The sequence below is a fragment of the Oncorhynchus keta genome, chromosome 22 (genome assembly GCF_023373465.1).
Source record: "Oncorhynchus keta strain PuntledgeMale-10-30-2019 chromosome 22, Oket_V2, whole genome shotgun sequence".
Taxonomy (NCBI): domain Eukaryota; kingdom Metazoa; phylum Chordata; class Actinopteri; order Salmoniformes; family Salmonidae; genus Oncorhynchus; species Oncorhynchus keta.
In genome coordinates, this window is record NC_068442.1 from 37,899,234 (window position 1) to 37,921,455 (window position 22,222).

A 22,222-nucleotide genomic window follows, 5' to 3' on the forward strand; every position below is an offset into this window, starting at 1 on the left:
AAACAATAAACCCCCAAAAATTGGATCCTTATTATAGTCCCCACAAAAGTTCTTTTTTATTTAGAAGTAATAACTAGTGATTCCAGGCTAAAAACAGGCTAAAAACAGCTGCGAGATATGTGCTTTTCCTCCCTGACTATTCTTTGCTCATATGGGAGTGAATACTGAAGCAGCATATCAAAGGGGAATAACATGGTAGGTTACGCTGGGAAATATATTCATATTTAATTATGAATCAGATTATTTCAAATGGCGATGTGGGAAGAAAATCAACTTCAAAATCACTTTATTTTCAAGATTGATGTTTTGGTTTAGCTTTGCATTAAATAAACAACCTATTTTGCATTGATAACCAAATATAATCTCAGCGACTGTTCAATCAATAAACCAAACATTGTAGCCTGATTAGAATCCCCCCAAAAAATAAGTTTAGAAGTGATAACATTATTCTAGGCTATTTTGAAACGTAAAATCAGATGCTGTGTGCTTTCGGGGCGGCAGGTAGCGTTGGACTAGTAACCGAAAGGTTGCAAGATCATGTTTTCACCATATGTCATAAGATCAGTCAGTCACTTGTCCATTTAGGTCATAGGAAGCAAAGTTTCAGTGTAAACATGACCCAAAGTGCCTTTAGTGAATGCACCAGAAACACAAGCCTTGGATTCCAAGAAATCCTGAATTCCTATTAGAAGAAACATCCGGGAGAAGATTGCAGCTTGACATTTGCAGACTTCACGGACTGGTGGACTTTTTTTTATTTTTCTCAATACTTTTTTGTCATTCACACTAGACTGGTCAACAACACATCGCTCAAGGCTCAGTCAGAGGTCTGAAGAAAAAAATGCAGGCATGAAACACACTCAAAGGAATCAAACAAGGTCTGAGAGAGGAATGATTAAGAATGAATGTGCTGTGTTCCTCTGTCTGATCTGTTGTCACTCTGAGCTTTCACATCTGCCCGGCCAATTTACTGCTTGCCCTTTCAAATAGCAATTGAAGGCTAACGTGAGGTTGAATAGATGTTTTTTCTGTCCATTTTTTCTGCAATACTCGCTTCAGATTCACCAAGTAGCTTTTCCTTCGTCAGAGGAATTGTTATATCTTCTGAGGGACTGCTGGAGTTTTCACTTCACTTGAAGATAGGCAGTTTGTGTGATTGTGAATGTGATTTTGTGTGTGTGGACCTTATATTTTCTGCACAGTTGAGTGATCGCTAGAATTGCCACAAACGGAGATGTGAGGGAAAGTGGGTCAAGTGCAGTTATTTTATTTATCGTTTTGATGTTTATCATTTATATGAAAGTGTTCCAGCTGTTTTGGAAAAGATGTAGCTCTCTGTGGCGGCTATAGATGATTTGTGTTAGGCTTTCTCCCTCTTACCCCAGCCATACGAACTGTTCATTACTCCAACCATACAGCACACTATGGGTAGCATGAGGCAATACAAATGGGGAAAAATGGCAACCTTGACATTCCAGGTCACAACAATTTCATCATACAATACTGTCACTTGTCAAACATTCAACTCCAAAGTGACTCACAAGTATGTACAGTGAGGGACTGATCAACAGCCTAAATCAAATCAAATGCTATTCGTCACATGCTTCGTAAACAACAGGTTTAGATTAACAGTGAAATGCTTACTTACGGCCCTTTGTCAACAATGCAGAAAGAAAGAAAATAGAAAAATAATAAATACACAATGAGTAACGATAACTTGGCTATATACACAGGGTACCAGTACTGAATCAGTGTGAAGGGGTTGTCACGACTTCCGCCGAAGTTGGCTCCTCTCCTTGTTTGGGCGGTGTTCGGCGGTCACCGTCATTCTAGCCATCACCGCTCCATTTTTCATGTATCCATTTGTTTTGTCTTGTTCCCTGCACACCTGGTTTTCATTCCCCAATCAATCTATATGTATTTATTCCTCTGTTCCCCATCATGTCTTTGTGTAAGATTGTTTGTGTTACGTGTGTATTGTTGACAGGCCAGACTGGCTTGTTTTTTCCATGTTATTTTTCACGAAGATATTTATTGGTAAACTTTGCAGTTAGCCTTCACAATAAAACGATGTCATTGACAGTGATACAAATAGTACAATTATGCCATAATTGAATAGATAATGCTAAATGAGTTCGGAATGTTATATAAAATCAACAAAAGACCATTTGTTAATTTGACAAATCTGTTGAAATCACACTGGATGTGTTGTACTTTAGAATTGCATTGGGGGCATACTTATTTCACCATACAGCTTTACCTATGGATTGTGGATCAATGACATGGGGTATCCGTCTACTCAATGGCACCCAGAGAACATTAGCATTGTAGCTCTTGTGTGAATTGAGCCACATTTACTGTCAACCTATGTGTATCTGCATCACTTTCAAAGAGTTACTTTCATTTTGAAGGCAAACCGCAAATTCCACTATTGTGCCTAATCCTTATTGTGGCTAGCTTCACAACACATAACCCAGTCAAGTCTAGCCTCACTAGCCAGATGAAGCTAGCTGGCTGCTTATAGCGTTCGTTTTGAGCAACAGGGTTAACTTCTTGCGTCGAGCCATCCCGGATCCGGGATCGTGACTACAGCCTCAAGCCCATTACCATAACGCAACGTTAACTATTCATGAAAATCGCAAATGAAATTAAATCAATATGCTAGCTCTCATGCTTAGCCTTTTGTTAACAACACTGTCATCTCAGATTTTCAAAATATGCTTCTCAACCATAGCAAAACAAGCATTTGTGTAACAGTATTGATAGCTAGTGTAGCATTTAGCATAGTATTTAGCGTTAGCATTCAGCAGCCAACATTTTCACAAAAACCAGAAAAGCATTCAAATAAAATCATTTACCTTTGAAGAACTTCAGATGTTTTCAATTAGGAGACTCTCAGTTAGATAGCAAATGTTCAGTTTTTCCTGAAAGATTATTTGTTTAGGACAAATCGCTCCGTTTTCTGCGTCACGTTTAGCTACGAAAAAAACCTGTATCCAGGATTGTGTAAATCTATCCGCAAGCTCATTAGCATAACACAACGTTAACTATTCATGAAAATCGCAAATGAAATTAAATCAATATGCTAGCTCTCACGCTTAGCCATTTGTTAACAACACTGTCATCTCAGATTTTCAAAAATATGCTTCTCAACCATAGCAAAACAAGCATTTGTGTAACCGTATTGATAGCTATTGATAGCTAGCGTAGCATTTAGCGTTAGCATTCAGCAGGCAACATTTTCACAAAAACCAGAAAAGCATTCAAATAAAATAATTTACCTTTGAAGAACGTCAGATGTTTTCAATGAGGAGACTCTCAGTTAGATAGCAAATGTTCAGTTTTTACAAACATTATTTGTGTAGGACAAGTCGCTCCGTTTTCTTCATCACGTTTGGGTAAGAAAAAAATGAAAATTAAGTAATTAAAACGCAAACATTTTTTCCAAATTAACTCTATAATATCGACAGAAACATGGCACACGATGTTTAGAATCAATCCTCGAGGTGTTTTTTTTCCCGATGATAAATCCTTCGTTGCAGTTGACTTTCTCTTCTGAAGAAATGGAACGCGCATGGACCTAGAGATTACGCAATAATTTCGACACAGGACACCGGGCGGACACCTGGTAAATGTAGTCTCTTATGGTCAATCTTCCAATGATATGCCTACAAATACGTCACAATGCTGCAGACACCTTGGAGAAACGACAGAAAGGGCAGGCTCATTCCTGGCGCATTCACAGCCATATAAGGAGACATTGGAACACAGCGCCTTCAGAATCTGGGGCATTTCCTGTATGAAACTTCATCTTGGTTTCGCCTGTAGCATTAGTTCTGGGGCACTCACAGATAATATCTTTGCAGTTTTGGAAACGTCATAGTTTTTTCTTTCCAAAGCTGTCAATTACATGCATAGTCGAGAATCTTTTCGTGACAAAATATCTTGTTTAAAACGGGAACGTTTTTTATCCAAAAATTAAGAGCGCCCCCTATCTCGAAGAAGTTAAGTAGCTGGCTAGCTATTTATTGTCATGAACTGAAGTTAAATTTTAATAGGTGAACAACAAGTGGCTACCTAGCTAATACTTACTCACAAGGATTCCTAAATCATTGCTAAGAATAGTGAACATGACTTCAGTTTCTACTGGTCATTGTTTTCAGGCTGGTTGTATTGGTGCTAGCTAGATACTAAGCTAAAGCTAGCTAGCTACCCCAGAAGTTGCGGTCGAACATATAATGATTTATTACCAACGCGGTATTGTAAACACATCGTTCGTGGCCGGTGTTTGCTTGTTTGCAGACTTTTTTGTTCAGCTTTGACAGTGCTACTGATAATAGTGGTGCCGCTTACACTTGCAAATTCAGAACACACAATATTCTATAATAGAATGGTGTTCTTTGACGTGTCAAATTAAGAGCTTATTTAACGCGTCAAATAGTGTTATTGTCAAATAGTGTTATTTAACGTGTATCTTTTTTGACACGCAAAGACCCAGACGGCGTTTCATAGTGTAACTCCGGTAGGATAACATCTGAAAAATAGTGCACTTGGTAACGTTAGTGTGTACCGGTGCTCGACCAGTCGCGAAAACCAACATCACCCATGACAGAGAATGGTTGATCGTAATGGGCAATGAATTCCATTATCTTGGCGTTAATGGATTTCGCCTTGGAGTTGTCTCGCTGAATTGTTCTTACTCTTTCAAATGACTGCTCGACTTGTTGACTGCTCGATCTACACAGCAGACATTGTGGGCTAGGTTAGGAATGCTGTGTTGCAAGTGTAGCGCAACATTTTACGTGGCATCATTACATCAGGTTATACGTTATATAGGTATGCACGTCAGCTTTGACATCGGTTTTTCACATTGACGTTAAAGTAGACATCGGGCCGATACCGATGTTGGCCTTTTTAGGCTAATATCGGCCGATTTCAATGTTCACTGATATTTTGTGTATCCCTAGTATCTAGGAATGAAGTGACAAGGCAAAAGGATAGATGATAAACAGTAGCACCAGCATATGTGATAAGTCAAAAAAGTTAGTGCAAAAAGGGTCAATGCAGTGTCGTGATGTGACTTTCATTAATGTGATGACTGTTTATCAAAACAAACTAACTATGTTTAATTGTCACCAATTTAAAAAATAATAATAATGTGTTAATCATGTAACAATTAACTCATTCGGAATTTGGGTCACAATGTGAAGTTGTTTAACAAGTTACTATCTTCCGACTTAAACTCTAAAGAGATATAGATGTCTCTTCCATCACTAAGTCCTTTATTAAATCATTACTTCATCAGTCTCATTCTGAACATCGTAGACCTCTTGAATTCACAAGAACCCTAATCTTATTGATGAATCAGCAATATACACACACACACACACACACACACACACACACACACACACACACACACACACACACACAGTATAAGTTATTTATTCGACATAATACAATGCAAACAGGTCCCTAGTGAACTAACAACAGCATGACTGCTTGGTTATAAAAGGGAGGTCAATAGAAATAGAGGGAAAGACAAAGAGATTCAACTTATCGGTGTTACATTTGGAACCTACTCTCAAAGGAATAGTAATACTTGGCACATGAACCACCGCTCATTCGGATAAGATATGCAATGTATATATTTACGCGTAGATATCTTTGTCGTCTCTCTGTTGATCCTTCTATGAGGACGGGGCTGGATGGGTGTAAGGCTATGGTTGTCCACCAGAGGTCACAATGTCCTTAGTTTAGAGCTTCTCTGGTAGTGAAGTGGTTGTTAGAACAAATACTTCAGATGCAGCAACACTTGTCTGAGATGGGGGGATTCTCCTTCCCGCCTTGTCTTTAGTCAAAGTTCTTGACTACTTTGACAGCTGCAGACTGTCAAATGTTCTGGTCTAGTCTTTATCTTCTTCATTCGTGTTGAGAGTTTCAGAGTTTATTATTTCAACATGTAGACAACGGTTTCACGTCTTTTTGTCTTGTAGTTTGATTTGATGATTTGATTTGATTTTTGGTGGTCTCAATGAATATTCAGGGCTATTCAGGGTTCAGCTCCCAACCACTTTACACACCAGTAGTAACAAAATGGTGTACTGGTGTCACCATTTTCAGCCGTGTAGCCACCAATCCACGCTGTCTGGTCTGGTAGTTTCAACCATTCGTAATGTCCAGCTCACACCGCACATCTGCTTTGTCTAATGTACATTCCGTTAGTGAGTCCTTTTTAAGCATTCTGGCCAATGGGGCGTTCCGTCATGCTGACACAAACTCTGAGCTCACATAGGCATGACTACTGACTGTGCATAACTTATATAAAAAACAATTATCTCATTAGAAAACTAAAATCACATTTCTATCTTTAAAAAAATACTCTCATGGCCTCCCGAGTGGTGCAGTGGTCTAAGGCACTGCATCGCAGTGCTAGCTGTGCCACTAGAGATTCTGGATTCGAGTCCAGGCTCTGTCGCAGCCGGCCGTGACCAGGAGGCCCATGGGGCGGTGCACAATTGGCCCAGCGTCGTCCGGGTTAGGGTGGGTTTGGCCGGCAGGGATATCCTTGCCTCATCGCACACTAGCGACTCCTGTGGCGGGCCTGGCGCAGTGCAAGCTAACACGGTCGCCAGGTGTTCGGTGTTTCCTCCGTCACATTGGTGCGGCTGGCTTCCGGGTTGGATGGGCATTGTGTCAAGAAGCAGTGTGGCTTGGTTGGGTTGTGTTTCGGTGGACACATGGCTCACGACCTTCGCCTCTCCCGAGTCCATACGGGAGTTGCAGTGATGAGACAAGACTGTAACTACTACCAATTGGATACCACCAAGTTGGGGAGAATTTAAAAATAGTTTTTTTTAAATACTCTCATACTTAATCATTTATGTTATACAACATTTAGATGTAAACTTGACAAATAGAATGCGTACCCTTTCCAAGTTAGTTATTTCGTTATACCATCAGTAATGACATCACAAAATAATAAACAATATGACAGGATTATTCTTTCGATCTCCATAGACCATTCTTAACATTCCTATCTTCTTGTGGCTAGGGGGCACTAGTTTCACGTCCATATGAAGTGTGCCCAAAGTTAACTGCCTGCTACTCAGGCCCAGAAGCTAGGATATGCATATGCTAGGTTTGGATAGAAAACTCTAATGTGTCTAAAACTGTTAAAATTCTGTCTGTGAGTATAACAACTTATTTGGCAGGCGAAACCCAGAGAACAAACCATCCAGGATTTTTTTTTTTTTTTGAGGTCACTCTCTTTTCAATGGGGTTTCTATGTGGATCTAGATTTCTAAGGCACTTGCTTGCAGTTCCTATCGCTTCCTCTAGATGTCAACAGTCTTTAGAAATTGGTTGATGTTTTTACTTTGAGAAATGAAGAAGTAGCCATTTCCTATCTGGGTGGATAGCGAAGTGTACTGTTGTGGTTGGGGTGCGCGACCTGAAAGCTCGCTCCACTTTGTTTTCGTCCGGTACTGAACACAGTTTATAATCCGTCTTAAATTTTATTGATTATTTACGTTTAAAAATACCTAAAGTTGGATTAGGAAAGTTGTTTGAAATGTTTGGATCAAGTTTACAGGTAACTTATTAGATACTTTTGTTGCGCGAGTTGGAACCGGTGTATTTTCTGAGTCAAACGCTCCAAATAAATGGACATTTTGGGGATATAACGACAGAATTTACCAAACAAAAGGACCATTTGTGATGTTTAATGGACATATTGGAGTACCAACAGAAGAAGATCTTCAAAGGTAAGGCATTAATTATATCGTTGTTTCTGACTTTTGTGTCGCGCCTTGCGGGTTGAATTATGATTTTCATGTGTTTGTTTGATGGGGTGCTGTCCTCAGATAATAGCATGGTTTGCTTTCGCCGTAAAGCCTTTTTGAAATCTGACACTGTGGCTGGATTAACAAGAAGTTCATCTTTCAACCGATGTATAACACTTGATTTCTGAATATTTATTATGAGTATTTCTGTTTTTGAATTTAGCTGCCTGCTATTTCACTGGGTGTTGTACGGGATTGGCGCGTGAAGGGATCACTAAGAAGTTAAGAATATTGTTCCAAAGTTCATTCTTTGGCCGTTAGAGTTTTTGGCGGCAAAAGTCATCTGTAGACAAAGGCATTCCTTTGATTGGTACTGAAAGGCAGAGAGGGGAAGTTTCCCTCCCCCTAATTTATGACAGGGTGTGAAGTTGTCATAAACCGGCCCAGCTCCCCCCTCTCTTGTGGCTGTCAGCCATTTGCCAAGCTGGCATCTTTGATCCTCAGCAAGCAGAGAGTCATGAAAACAGATAGCCCTAGTAGATCCAGTTGCGGAGGGAGGAGTTCAGTCCCAGGGTCCTTAGCTTAGTGATGAGCTTGGAGGGCACTATGGTTTTGAATGCTGAGCTGTAGTCAATGAACAGTATTCTTCCATAGGTGTTCCTCTTATCCAGGTGGGAGAGGACAGTTTGGAGTTCAATAGAGATTGCATAATTTGTGGATCTGTTGGGGCGTTATGCGAATTTGAGTGGGTTAATGTGAGCCATGACCAAACCCAAACGGAATCTGCAGGGATTTTTTCTATTTTCTGCAGCGATTTATGCTGAAAATCTATACAATTGAAGTCGGAAGTTTACATAACCTTAGGTTGGAGTCATTAAAACTCGCTTTTCAACCACTCCACAAATTTCTTGTAAACAAACTATAGTATTGATAAGTCGGTTAGGACATCTACTTTGTGCATGACACAAGTAATTTTTCCAACAATTCTTTACAGACAGATTATTTCACTTATAATTCACTGTATCACAATTCCAGTTAGGTACTGTATGTCTTTTGACTGGTACTGTATGTTTTGTCACCATCTGAACAAATTATAATGAGTTTGGGCTCGCTGCCTGAAAGCAGTCCGGTCCAGGGCCAGCTCTTTCTTAAGGTAAAGTTGTTGTTGCACTGGGAACATGTGCACCCAACACAGAAAGTCTCATTCTCCATGGGCTGCTCTGAAAGGACTTCACGTTTTTCTATAAGCGGGGATGAAAGAGTCGTCGCTTGAGAACTTCAAGGAATCACAACGCAGTCACCAGGCCTTTCCACGGACGCTGGGAGGGGGCCTGTCTGCTCGCATTATTTCCTATGCTCTCCCCTGGGGAGCTTGTTCCAGCCATTGAACCCTTCCCAACAGATCCATCAATACAGGCTGAGAGACCTGGGAAATAGGTTGGGCTATACTGATCTGTACTGAGCTGTGTTGGACAGCTGTGTGAATGATACCATTGGTCATGAATAGAGCTAGACAGACATTTGTCAATATACACTGCTCAAAAAAATAAAGGGAACACTTAAACAACACAATGTAACTCCAAGTCAATCACACTTCTGTGAAATTAAACAGTCCACTTAGGAAGCAACACTGATTGACAATACATTTCACATGATGTTGTGCAAATGGAATAGACAACAGGAGGAAATTATAGGCAATTAGCAAGACACCCCCAATAAAGGAGTGGTTCTGCAGGTGGTGACCACAGACCACTTCTCAGTTCCTATGCTTCCTGGCTGATGTTTTGGTCACTTTTGAATGCTGGCGGTGCTTTCACTCTAGTGGTAGCATGAGACAGACACAAGTGGCTCAGGTAGTGCAGCTCATCCAGGATGGCACATCAATGTGAGCTGTGGCAAGAAGGTTTGCTGTGTCTGTCAGCGTAGTGTCCAGAGCATGGAGGCGCTACCAGGAGACAGGCCAGTACATCAGGAGACATGTAGGAGGGCAACAACCCACTGCTACCTCCGCCTTTGTGCAAGGAGGAGCAAGAGGAGCACTGCCAGAGCCCTGCAAAATGACCTCCAGCAGGCCACAAATGCGCATGTGTCTGCTCAAACGGTCAGAAACAGACTCCATGACGGTGGTATGAGGGCCCGACGTCCACAGGTGGGGGTTGTGCTTACAGCCCAACACCGTGCAGGATGTTTGGCATTTGCCAGAGAACACCAAGATTGGCCAATTCGCCACCGGCGCCCTGTGCTCTTCACAGATGAAAGCAGGTTCACACTGAGCACATGTGACAGACGTGGCAGAGTCTGGAGACGCAGTGGAGAAAGTTATGCTGCCTGCAACATCCTCCAGCATGACTGGTTTGGTGGTGGGTCAGTCATTTCTTTGGGGGGGCCGCACAGCCCTCCATGTGCTCGCTAGAGGTAGCCTGACTGCCATTAGGTACCGAGATGAGATCCTCAGACCCCTTGTGAGACCATATGCCTGTGCGGTTGGCCCTGGGTTCCTCCTAATGCAAGACAATGCTAGACCTCATGTGGCTGGAGTGTGTCACCAGTTCCTGCAAGAGGAAGGCATTGATGCTATGGACTGGCCCGCCCGTTCCCCAGACCTGAATCCAATTGAGCACATCTGGGACATCATGTCTCGCTCCATCCACCAACGCCACGTTGCACCACAGACTGTCCAGGAGTTTGCGGATGCTTTAGTCCAGGTCTGGGAGGAGATCCCTCAGGAGACCATCCGCCACCTCATCAGGAGCATGCCCAGGCGTTGTAGGGAGGTCATACAGGCACGTGGAGGCCACACACACTACTGAGCCTCATTTTGACTTGTTTTAAGGACATTACATCAAAGTTGGATCAGCCTGTAGTGTGGTTTTCCACTTTAATTTTGAGTGTGACTCCAAATCCAGACCTCCATGGGTTGATAAATTTGATTTCCATTGATAATTTTTGTTTGATTTTGTTGTCAGCACATTCAACTATGTAAAGAAAAAAGTATTTAATAAGAATATTTAATTAATTCAGATCTAGGATGTGTTATTTTTAGTGTTCCCGTTTTTTTGAGCAGTGTAGTATAATATATGAATGTGTCTAGGCAACGTCAAAACAGCCTGATATGGAAGGTCTGTTGTGTCATGTCACGTGGCTACTACAACAAACAACACAGACAGTTATCACAGACAGTTATTCGTATGAAGATATTCTTAAAATGGACTTTAGTCTGTACTATTCCACAGTGAGACTGTTATTCCATATAAACTGCAATAACAACACAGTTCTGTGTTGTTTTCAGCGTGTTTCAATGTATTTTTCTGTCCCAGTTACAGTGAGTTCATCAGATGGCTGTCAATGCATTGGTGATTGGAAAGTCATTGTAATCATATCTCAACAGTGATAAATAAATAATAGCCTAGCTTTCATTTGTTACAGTGTGTTTGTGCATTTGAAAAGTATTCGGACCCCTTGACTTTATGTTACAGCCTTATTCTAAAATTGATAATGACAAACCAAAAACTTATTTTTAGACATTTTTCTTTACGTTTATTCAGACCCTTTACTCAGTACTTTGTTGAAACACCGTTTCCAACGATTGCAGCCTCGTGTCTTCTTGGGTATTGACACTACAAACTTGGCACACCTGTATTTGGGGAGTTTCTCCCATTGTTCTCAAGCTCTGTCAGGTTGAATGGGGAGCGTCGCTGAGCAGATATTTTCAGGTCTCTCCAGGGATACTCGATCAGGTTCAAGTCCGGGCTCTGGCTGAGCCACTCAACAACATTCAGAGACTTGTCCCAAAGCCACTCCTGTGATGTCTTGACTATGTGCTTAGGATCGTGGTCCTGTTGGAAGGTGCAGAAATGTTTTGGTACCCTCCCCAGATCTGTAGCTCAACACAGTCCTGTCTTGGAGTTCTACGGACAATTCCTTCGACCTCATAGCTTGGTTTTTGCTCTGACCAGCACTGTCAACCAAGTCTCATAGCAAAGGGTCTGAATACTTACAGTGGGACAAAAAAGTATTTAGTCAGCCACCAATTGTGCAAGTTGGGTTGAGGTCGGATGATTCGGTTGAGGTCATCTGATGCAGCACTCCATCACTCTCCTTGGTCAAATAGCCCTTACACAGCCTGGAGGTGTATTGGGTCATTGTCCTGTTGAAAAACAAATATTAGTCCCACTAAGCTGAGGCTGGTAACTCTAATGAACTTATCCTCTGCAGCAGAGGTAACTCTGGGTCTTCCTTTCCTGTGGCGGTCCTCACCAGAGCCAGTTTCATCATAGCGCTTGGATGGTTTTTGCGACTGCACTTGAAGAAACTTTCAACGTTCTTGACATTTTCTGGATTGACAGATCTTCATGTCTTAAAGTAATGATGGACTGTCGTTTCTCTTTGCTTATTTGAGCTGTTCTTGCCATAATATGGAATTTGGTATTTTACCAAATAGGGCTATCTTCTGTATACCAGCCCTACCTTGTCACAACACAACTGATTGGCTCAAACTCATTAACAAATAAATAAATAATACAAATGAATTTAACAAGGCACACCTTTTAATTGAAATGCATTCTAGGTCTTAAAGCTGGTTGAGAGAATGCCAAGAGTGTGCAACGCTGTCATCAAAGCAAAAGGTGGCTACTTTGTTTTTTACTACATGATTCCATATGTGTTATTACATAGTTATGTCTTCACTGTTATTCTACAATATAGAAAATAGTAAAAAATAAAGAAAAACCCTGCAATGAGTATGTGTGTCTAAAATTTTGACTGGTACTGTGTATATATACTGATTAGGGTTTCTAGTGGTTAGCTAAACACGCTACATGGCAAAAAAAAGTTATGAACTACTGAACTACCACCAACCTACTGCAAAATGTAGTTAAATCACTCGTTGAACTACATGTAGTTCACTTTAACACTCATTAACACTGATCTAGACCCACTGATGAGTCCTTTTGTTTTCAGAGAGAAAGAAAACAGCCGTACAAACATCACTGATCAGCACTAGATTGTGTTTAGGAAGTGAGTGCGGGTCATTGAGTCAACAAAATTGTTGGAATATACAACAAAATGTTTTATTTCATTTTGTCTGTCTTCTTTAGCTGTCCCCTAGCACTTTAAATAGTCTATGATGTGGCTGGGTTAGGTTTGAATAGAACACAGTATATAAGTCTTGAAACGTAAACCAACAACATGTTAGTACGTAGTATTCCCTAAACAGATTGCCTTCAGTCTGTCCCCAGAGATTTCCCACTATACATGCCAACAAAATCTCTTTGAACAACATAAGAATAGACTAATGGCCATTTGGTTTGTGATGCTTTTGGTGTGGTGGGGGTGGTAGAAGAAAGCTACAGTATGTGCATGGTGCTGTAATTCAGCTGTTAAACCATAGGTAGAACATAAGGGATGTCATCGACTTGACCCCCCCTTCAGCGCCCACGGGTTTTCTACCCATGGGCGTACCTAGGCAAATAGCCCATACTCAATGTTTTAACTGCTCATATAAGGCCGGGTAGTTGGACCTTAAGTTATGAGTCATAACCACGTTGACCCATGTTCAGTTATGCGAGAATAAGTAAGGTCCTCTTTTGCTGCTTTTGTCATCTTGATGTTGAGACACTACAGACAAGACAGAAACAGTGTAATGCACTCGCTGCTTCGGGCTGTCACGTGTGCTCCCTCTACGGCCTCTAGGTCACCAGACTGCTCATTATGGCGCTCACCTGTCACCAGCGTTACGTACACCTGTGTGTCGTCAGACTCACCTGGACTCCATCATTTCCCTGATTACCTGCCCTATATATGTCACTCCCTTTGGTTCCTTCGCCAGGCGTCATTGTTTCTGTTTCAGTTTGTCTGTGCATTGTTTGTGTTTCTTGTTTTGTATTATGTTTCGTTCATTAAATGTATTCCCTGAACTTGCTTCCCGACTCCCAGCGCACACTTTACACTTGTTTACACCAACATATATAGCCTCAAAACATGATTAAAACAATAACTGTAATATCATGGACGGTCAGTCCTTGCATTCATAGTCTATACATTTGAGAGTGGTTACATTTCTCCATCCCCATCCCTCAGCTTTTTACCAGAACAGGGGCAGGGAGGACACTGTTATGGTTTCTACTGCTGACTGCCTCTTTATCTCTGACAGACAATGCAGCCCGCAGCTACGACGCTGTATAGAAATAGATAGAACTGGGATGGATAAAGCCTCGTTCTCTTTTTATCCAATATATGAGTAATTGAAAATGGCACATCACATTGCTGGCCTGAAGCATAGTGAGAGGGGAATGAGGCAAATTGTTGGTAGCTTTGTTGGTCATAGTGGATTATGTTATAAAAGGGACTGGTTCAAAACCAATGTACATCTAGTCACATCAGACAAATAAAACAGAAGATCAAAATAAGGCATAGGCCTACATGATCTCGAGATCAGGTGACCACACCTGAATTATATTTTCTTTCAAATAAGAAAAGGCTTTAGTAGAAGACCAAGTCTCCTCCCTCCCAAACCCCAAGCCCCCCTTTAATGCCGCCTACTTTCCTCAGACATAATGTTCTATGAAGGCATGATTAAACGAAGCAGTCATCATGGCCCGCCGAGGCCTGGTCCATGGAGACGCTCGGCTGGGCGCCGGAGGTGGGCCGTGGCGGTGAACCCTGCTGTGACCCCTACAGTTCTGGAAATTGGTCTCTCCCGCCGGGGAAACGAGGCCGACTGAAATGAATCCGAGTTGGCCGAGCACAAACGCTCTGTTATCCTGCACTGTAACGTTACCCGAGGCACCAGCCAGAGAGCCCCCAGCTCTTCCAGAATGGTAAAATGTCACCCTGCATTCCTCCATCAGTATTAATAGAGAATTTGATTTGATATCGTGTTTGTTTTTAAGGTGATTCTGCATTGCCTGTCAGCATTAAATGGTGTCATAATAGCAGTCAATGATGGTTAAGCGAAGCGGCAATGGAAGAGTGTGAGTAAATGTGACTCTTTGCCCCTGTGGTCTTTTTATGCTTTATGTGGTTATATCATAGCTCAGCCCAATGTTGTATCAGCCAAAGACTCTTCCTGCTTTCCCCTGTCCCAAAGCAGGCCGTCTAAAGCCCCCTCAGAACAAACAAAGTCAGTGTTCATCGGTCGGGGGATGACGCTCCACAACTCTACCTCATGAAGGCATTGTAAAGGGGACTGCCTTGTTTAAAGAGTCAATCCGAAGTTGAAAAAATTAAGGGTTTTCCCCACCACTGTTTAGCGAAAAAACTGTGGGGCTGGAGAAATGTAACAGCTCTCAAATTCATAGAGCTATAGATACAAGGACTGAACATCCATGATATCAAAATGATAGTTTTAACCGTGTTTTGAGGCTATACAGTGTGTGTTTACATTTTCTTTGTTTATAAACATGGGAATAAAACAAGCTTATTTTGGGTTCTGATGGGGTACAACAGTTGACAGTATGCTCATGAGGCATTTCTAAGTTATATTCCTCAAGAATCAATGGATACATATCATTGATTTAAGTCCACACATGTATTTAGCAACTGCAGATTGCCCCTTTAAAGAGCAGGGGAGAAAACGGCTGACCATCTCTGCTGAGTTTAGTTTCCGCTGCTTGTTTGGACCGGCCCTAAAATATCTCTCTTGCCAAAGCCTCTGTGGAGACCCCGCTCTAGCCCAGCATTGTTCTGGTTTCAACAGGCTTAGTTTATGCCACTTGTTTTCCCTTTTCCATATGCAGGCCCATTGTCTGTGCAGTCTGGCCTCTTCAGGCCAGGGGCCCCGAGCTCCATTGTGACCTCAACTCTGAGATTGGGACAGAGACACGTTTGTGCATGCCACTGTCTGATATCAAGAAGCTGGAAAACTGTTTCTTGTTAACTGAAATCGCATGGTTTGTCTTGCTTTTCTTAGGCAGCGATTACTTGTACTTTTAACACTCTATAGACACTTAGGCTGTGTTTACACAGGCAGCCCAATCAGATCTTTTTTTTTTATAATTGGTCTTTTGACTAATCAGATCAGCTCTTTTGCCAATTATTGTGGAAATGATCAGAATTGGGCTGCCTGTGTAAATGCAGCTGTAGTCACCCCAGTTACCAGGAGAGACTCATCTGTTCATTGTTACACCTTCCTGGGTTTTGCTGGTTGGCATGGCAGTGAAAGGTTAGGGTATACTTAAGGTGCAATGGACACAATACTGTGTTTATCTCAGTTTACCAACAGAGCAGTATCAATCGGTGTCAATCTGAAAACCGTGCCTTGGGTCTTGGCATCTCGAACTACAGATGTTACTCACAGTTTCATATATTTTATAATACAGTTAATGAGTGGAATAGTAAAATAGTCATTTGAAAGTACAAGAAAATGATCTAGACCACGTACACAGATGGCTCAAAAACCCAATCCGCAGTAGTCCAAGAAAGTGACAAAAAGAGACTGAAGAATGCGTGATCGAGAGGGACAGAGAGCAGTTGCTTCGTGAGGTATCTCGAACTAAAAAAATACAGGATCTGAGTGATTGATAGTTGGTATTCAGCTGTCATAAAATGCCTTATTTACTTTGAAAAACTACTAAAATAGTGATTTTGTCAGACAGCATAGGCAGCAGCTCCATATAGATGATGACTTGGAATGAAATAATAAAGTCATCAAATTAATCAAATGTAATATACACCTGAAATATTTTATTAAAGTAATGTAAATAAATTCTTGCTAATAAGTGATAGGCAGTAATGGGCAGTCACTACCATCATGGGACTTTTATTTTTTTATTCTATGTTACAGCATTCAACACACAATGCATAGTGTATTTAATTAAATAAATGATAGTTTTTTAAATTCGGAAACCGTAATTATTTTTGCATAATTGAACCAAAACGGAACAGACTTGAAAAAGCACTGATCTCTCAGCACTAATAGCTGATATTCTTAGCCGATATGATGTATAGCCAAAATAATCTGCTACTCAACAGGTGCTATCAAGAAGTGTTCATTTCTGAGTTATGTTTTTAACTCCGTTTCAGATCTGCAGCGCATTGTACAGCTGGACCTGGATCTGAAGTACAGGAGCAACATCAGGGAGCTGTTTTTGGAGTTTGATCGATTCCCTCCTGGAGCTGTGATCGGCATCGCCCGAGAGATGCAGCCGGTATACAGGTATTCAACACACACACACGTGCGTGCATGCACACATTAAACATGAGGAGTCGTGGGGTTGGAAAGGATCACAGTGTGTTATTTAACCATTTGTTTCACTGCCACAAAACACTAAGACCATTTACCATCACTAAAATCTATTCTTAAACCGTGACAAACAGCATCACAGTACTATTTGAGACATGAGAGCAGACCTGAACCGCTGAAGTACATTGCTTTGAGTGGCAGAGAGGCAGAACTTGACGATATGTTCTTGTGGTCAGTCGATGCTAGTCTGTTGAAAGTTAGGCACTCTAAAAGCTGAAATTGACAGGGCCTCTTTTGAGTTCTGAGTGCTCCCTTTCTGTGCGTTCCCATCAAAGTGACAGTGACAGGAGCTGGCAGAGAGGAAGTTCGCTCAGAGCCCTGCTGTCAAGGGTTGTCCATATGGAAAGGGGAAGTGATGAGAGAGAGAGAGAGAGAGAGAGACAGATGTGTGGAGAGGAGGTTGGAGATGGGGGAGTCGGGGAGGGGGACGGGCGTGAGCGGCAAAAGGAAACGTGTGTGCACGATACACGTGTGTTTATGATATGACATTCTGAAGGTCAGTGTTTTTTAGGCTGCAACAACAGGAAGCACTGTGCTCCTGTGCTCATCAGTGCTGCCTCTGTTCACTGGAGGACAGTTCCCATTCCAGCAGGCTGTCGCTGTGTTCTCCTCTCCCCCTCCCCTATCCTCTACGCCTCTCCTCCACTTTCCTCTGCTCTTATCCAAGCTCATCACATCAGCCTGCCTGCAGGCTCAAAACGCTTGCTCCATGAAACCCTGTAGACCTTGTAGAGGAGAGATGGCTTATATGAAGTCAGAGGTAATTAGTATAAAACACATCTTGTGATTTAAGATGCCAAACCACATCTTTGGCAAAACCACAAGAGCCTATGGTTCTCGGAAGAATCCAGTGTGTGTGTGTGTGTGTGTGTGTGTGTGTGTGTGTGTGTGTGTGTGTGTGTGTGTGTGTGTGTGTGTGTGTGTGTGTGTGTGTGTGTGTGTGTGTGTGTGTGTGTGTGTGTGTGTGTGTGTGTCCACATCCACTGCTAAATTACTTTTCCGTATCATATTTATCTTCTCACCTTAATCCCACAGTAAGTAGCTCTGTTTGCAACTATTTGAACAGTTGCGCTAAGATAAACAGACTCCTCTGTAATACTTAGGAGGCAAACAGAGAGACAATGTTTTGATCAAACAGAAAATGTATTTATAATTTATAGTTACACAAATGTTGTCATCATCAACACGCTCTGGGGTAGTTTCACAACGCTTTTCTAAATAGGTTTCAACTACTCTGATGTAGCCAGAATACATCTGTCTCATAACAACTGATTCAGACTCGCCTCATATTGCTTAGTCTCCTTTGACTTGAGTAAATCTGTTAACTGTTCGTTCACACTGTGTAAACCAGCCGGCAACAACTTAAACATGCCATAGACACCATCTCCCCTAGGTGGTACTAGAGACGGCTAATAGTCTGAGCTCATGGTTTGTTTTCTACCCCTCTCCTTCCCTCGCTCTCCTTTCTTCCATCTCTTCTATCCCTCCATCTCTTCTATCCCTCCCTCCCTACTTCCCTTCTTTCCAGAAGCTGTAGCTGGAGAGGGAATACACAGCACTTAGCCAATTGTTTTACCCCCTACCAAAACAGATGTATCACACTTCAGAAATGTGCATACCGGCACATCCCGTAAATAGCCGTAAACATCCTTTAGTCAGTGTATGTTGAGTCAGTGAGTGTTCTCTATAGAATGCCCCATTTACCGTTATTATGTGAGTGAAGTAAGGTGTTAGAAAATCATTGGGGGCAGGAAGCCTAGCGATTTAAGAGTGTTGGGCCAGTAACTGACAGGTTCTGTCAATGTGCCCTTGAGCAAGGCACTTAACCCTAATTGCTCCTGTCAGTCGCTCTGGATAAGAGCGTCTGCTAAATTACAAAAATATATTTTTAAAGAAAGTAGTGTTGAAATGTCTGAGACAAACTGATAAAAACATTGATCGATGCTGCCTAAGGAGAAGTAGGCTCCCAGAACACAGTGCTGTGAATTTCATCCAATAAGATTATTTAATGTGTGATTCCACTCTGAACATCCTCCCTTCTCCCCCTGTATCTTGGGCTGGAGGGAGGGAGGCAGTGTGTGTCAATGGCCCTGGAACCCACACACAAAAGTATAATACAGAGCAGGGAGAGACTCACCAGTACCTAATGCAGTGTATAGTGTACACTGAGGGTGTTTCTCTATGCATATTGCCGTGCTCCACACTCTCATGCTCCAAGTGCATTCTCTGAGGACATTCTCTTCAGTACGTTCTTGTGAGGACGAGAGTGTGAAGAACGCATAAAACATTACATTTGAGAAGCACTCCCACTCCCTCTACTGTATGACCTCCACCGCATCTCCCCATTCACTGAACCTTCTTCCAGCCAGGACAATGGCAACAATGGAGACGAAACAAGATATACACAAAGCAAACATTTTTATTTCATAACTATCAGCTAGCTATATGTGAATCGTATTAATGTCGCTAACCAGATAGTATAACAGGAAAAAATGACCTAAAACCAATGTTATCCAAGGTAGATGTCAATTCTTCGTGGGTAGTTAGCCACAAATAATTGTTAGCTAGCTAGCTAGCTCACTAGGGAATAGTAGTAGCTAGCCAGTTAGCTCTATTGATTTACTATGGGCGTGCGACCTTCAGTGGATATTGTAGGCAGGTAACCATGCCAAAATGAACACAGTATGCATATATTAACATATCAAGCTAAAATATTGTAGTCTGGCAACATGTGATATGTGAATAGGCAACATTTCATTCTGAAGTCTGAGTGTATTTTCTCTCGCTTCAGCTCAAATAATGGCTACCATTGATTTCATGAAAATGTGCGTAATTGTTTTACGTGGTTGAGCCATATTTCTTTGCATACGTTCTGTTGACGCTTGCATCGATGCATGCTTCAAAGTATGTACAAACAAAGTATGCATTCCAACAGTGGCCTACATACTCCATTTCGCATACTTTGATTTGGACTCATATTCCGAGCCTCCCGAGCTCCAATTTGCATGCTCGGAGCACAGTAGTGTGCATTTTGAGGAACACCTTCCTAATATTGAGTTGCACCCCCCTTGCCCTCAGAACAGCCTCAATTCTTTGGGCATTTGAAGTAAACATAGCCACGTGTATGCGTTGGCTGTGCTCCATAAGAGATGATGCAATATGGTTGTATAAAGAGATTTATCATAGGTGTTCCTGCTATTTACATAAAATGATTTAATATTTTACTTCACTGCAAATCTGATCAGTGGTCCGGTAGATAAAGGTGGTATGTTGTTGGACCTGCTCCAGAGCTGTGTGGGAGTGAGCCTGGGCTCTGGGCTCCTTCATTCCAAGCCTTTGTTCCTGGCCTGATTGTAACATCCCATTCACAGCCACCAACACAAGTACCACTGGCCCGTTTAGACTGCAGCATTGTTTTCCACCCGGGTCCTGCATCAAAACAGGACAGTGTGTGTGTGTGTGTGTGTGTGTGTGTGTGTGTGTGTGTGCGCGTGTGCGAGAGACTGGGCCATGCTCACAGTTAAGGGATGCTTACTACTGTAAACAAACAAGTCTGGAAGTCTTGTAGATTTTAGAGGGAGGGAGTGTACATCAATGACTGTGTGTGAGCGAGTGTGCATGAAACGAAGATGGAGTGAACTTGAGTGTCTTCAGCTCTAGCATTGTATTCTTAGGCAATGTTTTGCTAACTAACCCCTCTCACTCCCCTCTGCCTCTTCCAGGAGTTTTCTTAGAACTTTCTATGCAGTTAATGTGAAGTATAAGTACACTGCATCACTCTGCTCTTATTCCTACCCAGGCCCAAGTGTCAGAGGGGGTAGTCTCAGTCTAGAGAGGAAAAGGACTTCATTGACAGTCTTTTGTTATCCCGCTCTTCTCCACATCAGAAGCAAATTCATCTCTGCAAGACTTTGAAAAAAAGTTTAACAAGACACCTTTTGTGAAAGAAATAAAAAGCCTGGGAAAGAATCCAATTTAGTTGGGACTTGCATATCATCAATCTTGCGTGTGCTTTCAGGAAAAGTTTTTTCTCAATATTCACTCTCCAGAAGGTTGTGTAGACAAGATGAATGTTCTATTTTCACTGCTCAATATTTTACTCTTAGCAGAAACTCATGACCCGCACATTTACATAAATGTAAATTGGCTGGCTAATAGTACTATTTTACACTACAGAGCACTTTTCCCTCCTGAGCAACTGAAGTCCTTAGCAAACGAAAAGCATTTTGCGAATCTCTAGTGATGTCAACACAGCTGGTATAGGCAGCGTATGGCAGTTCATACTGTATCTGGCCACTCCGTGTACTCAAGCAGTCGCTTGTTGAAGGATGGGGAGATTTTATTTAACCTTTATTTAACCAGGAAAATCCCATTGAAAGTCTTTTTTTTGCAAGGGAGACCTGGCCAAGAAGGCAGCAGCAATCAATACAACATTTTAAAAACATACAATACAATCAGCACAACAACACCACAATCCAGCCTACAGGAAACATTTGTAGTGTATTTTTTTTGTCACTTGTCTGTTGTCTCATGTATGTGTCCCCTTGTCTGTACCCCTCTGAAGTGAAGACACCAGCCTTGTCTATCCTGTGCTTGGCTCACTGGTCCTCTCTTCTGGTGACACCAGAGTCAACATAGAGTTTATCGTTCTAACACTGGCTCTATGCAGTGATTTTTTTTCAATAGGGATGCTGTCTGCACTGGCCAGAGCAGAGGGTTTATTTTTCAGACGACGCGATTACAGTCGCAACCTTAGCTTTCTGCCCAGGTCGCGCAGGGCTCCAGTTTCTCCAACAGATTCTCATCTCTGCCCCCACCGTAGCACCTCGCTGGGCCTCGAACCAGGAACTGCTCCATGCCTGGATGTACACACACAGACAAGTGTTCACGTCACTTACCAGTCCCACCGGCCTCTGGAGTTTAACTTAATCCCCCAGAGGACCCACGTCAAGACCCTGTACGTGCTCTCACCATTGATGAAGGGATAACTTACCCTGCCAGTCTGTTTGTCCAATGTAGGGGGGCATCATAGCTCAACAGGCTGAAGTAGAATCAGTCCGTAAAACAAGTCAGTTAAAATTGTGGGAAATAAAGGTTAGTGCTATCCGGAATCCTTGGGACGTCCCTACCCTAACCTAAATGTGGAAAGACACATTTCAGTTGAAGGAATTGTTGTACAACTGACTAGGTATCCCCC

At 42.1% G+C, this 22,222-nt stretch overlaps 1 protein-coding gene across 5 annotated transcripts in view; it reads left to right on the forward strand.

Annotated features, from left to right (window-relative positions):
* The window catches only part of LOC118401428 (xyloside xylosyltransferase 1-like), a 54,400-nt gene that overhangs the window by 10,909 nt on the left and 21,269 nt on the right, over window positions 1-22,222 (forward strand). For all 5 annotated transcript variants that reach the window (XM_035798917.2, XM_035798916.2, XM_035798918.2 and 2 more), the window contains one exon: window positions 16,806-16,938. In XM_035798917.2, the coding sequence (XP_035654810.1) occupies window positions 16,806-16,938 (133 nt within the window). The remainder of the gene's footprint in view (window positions 1-16,805; window positions 16,939-22,222) is intronic.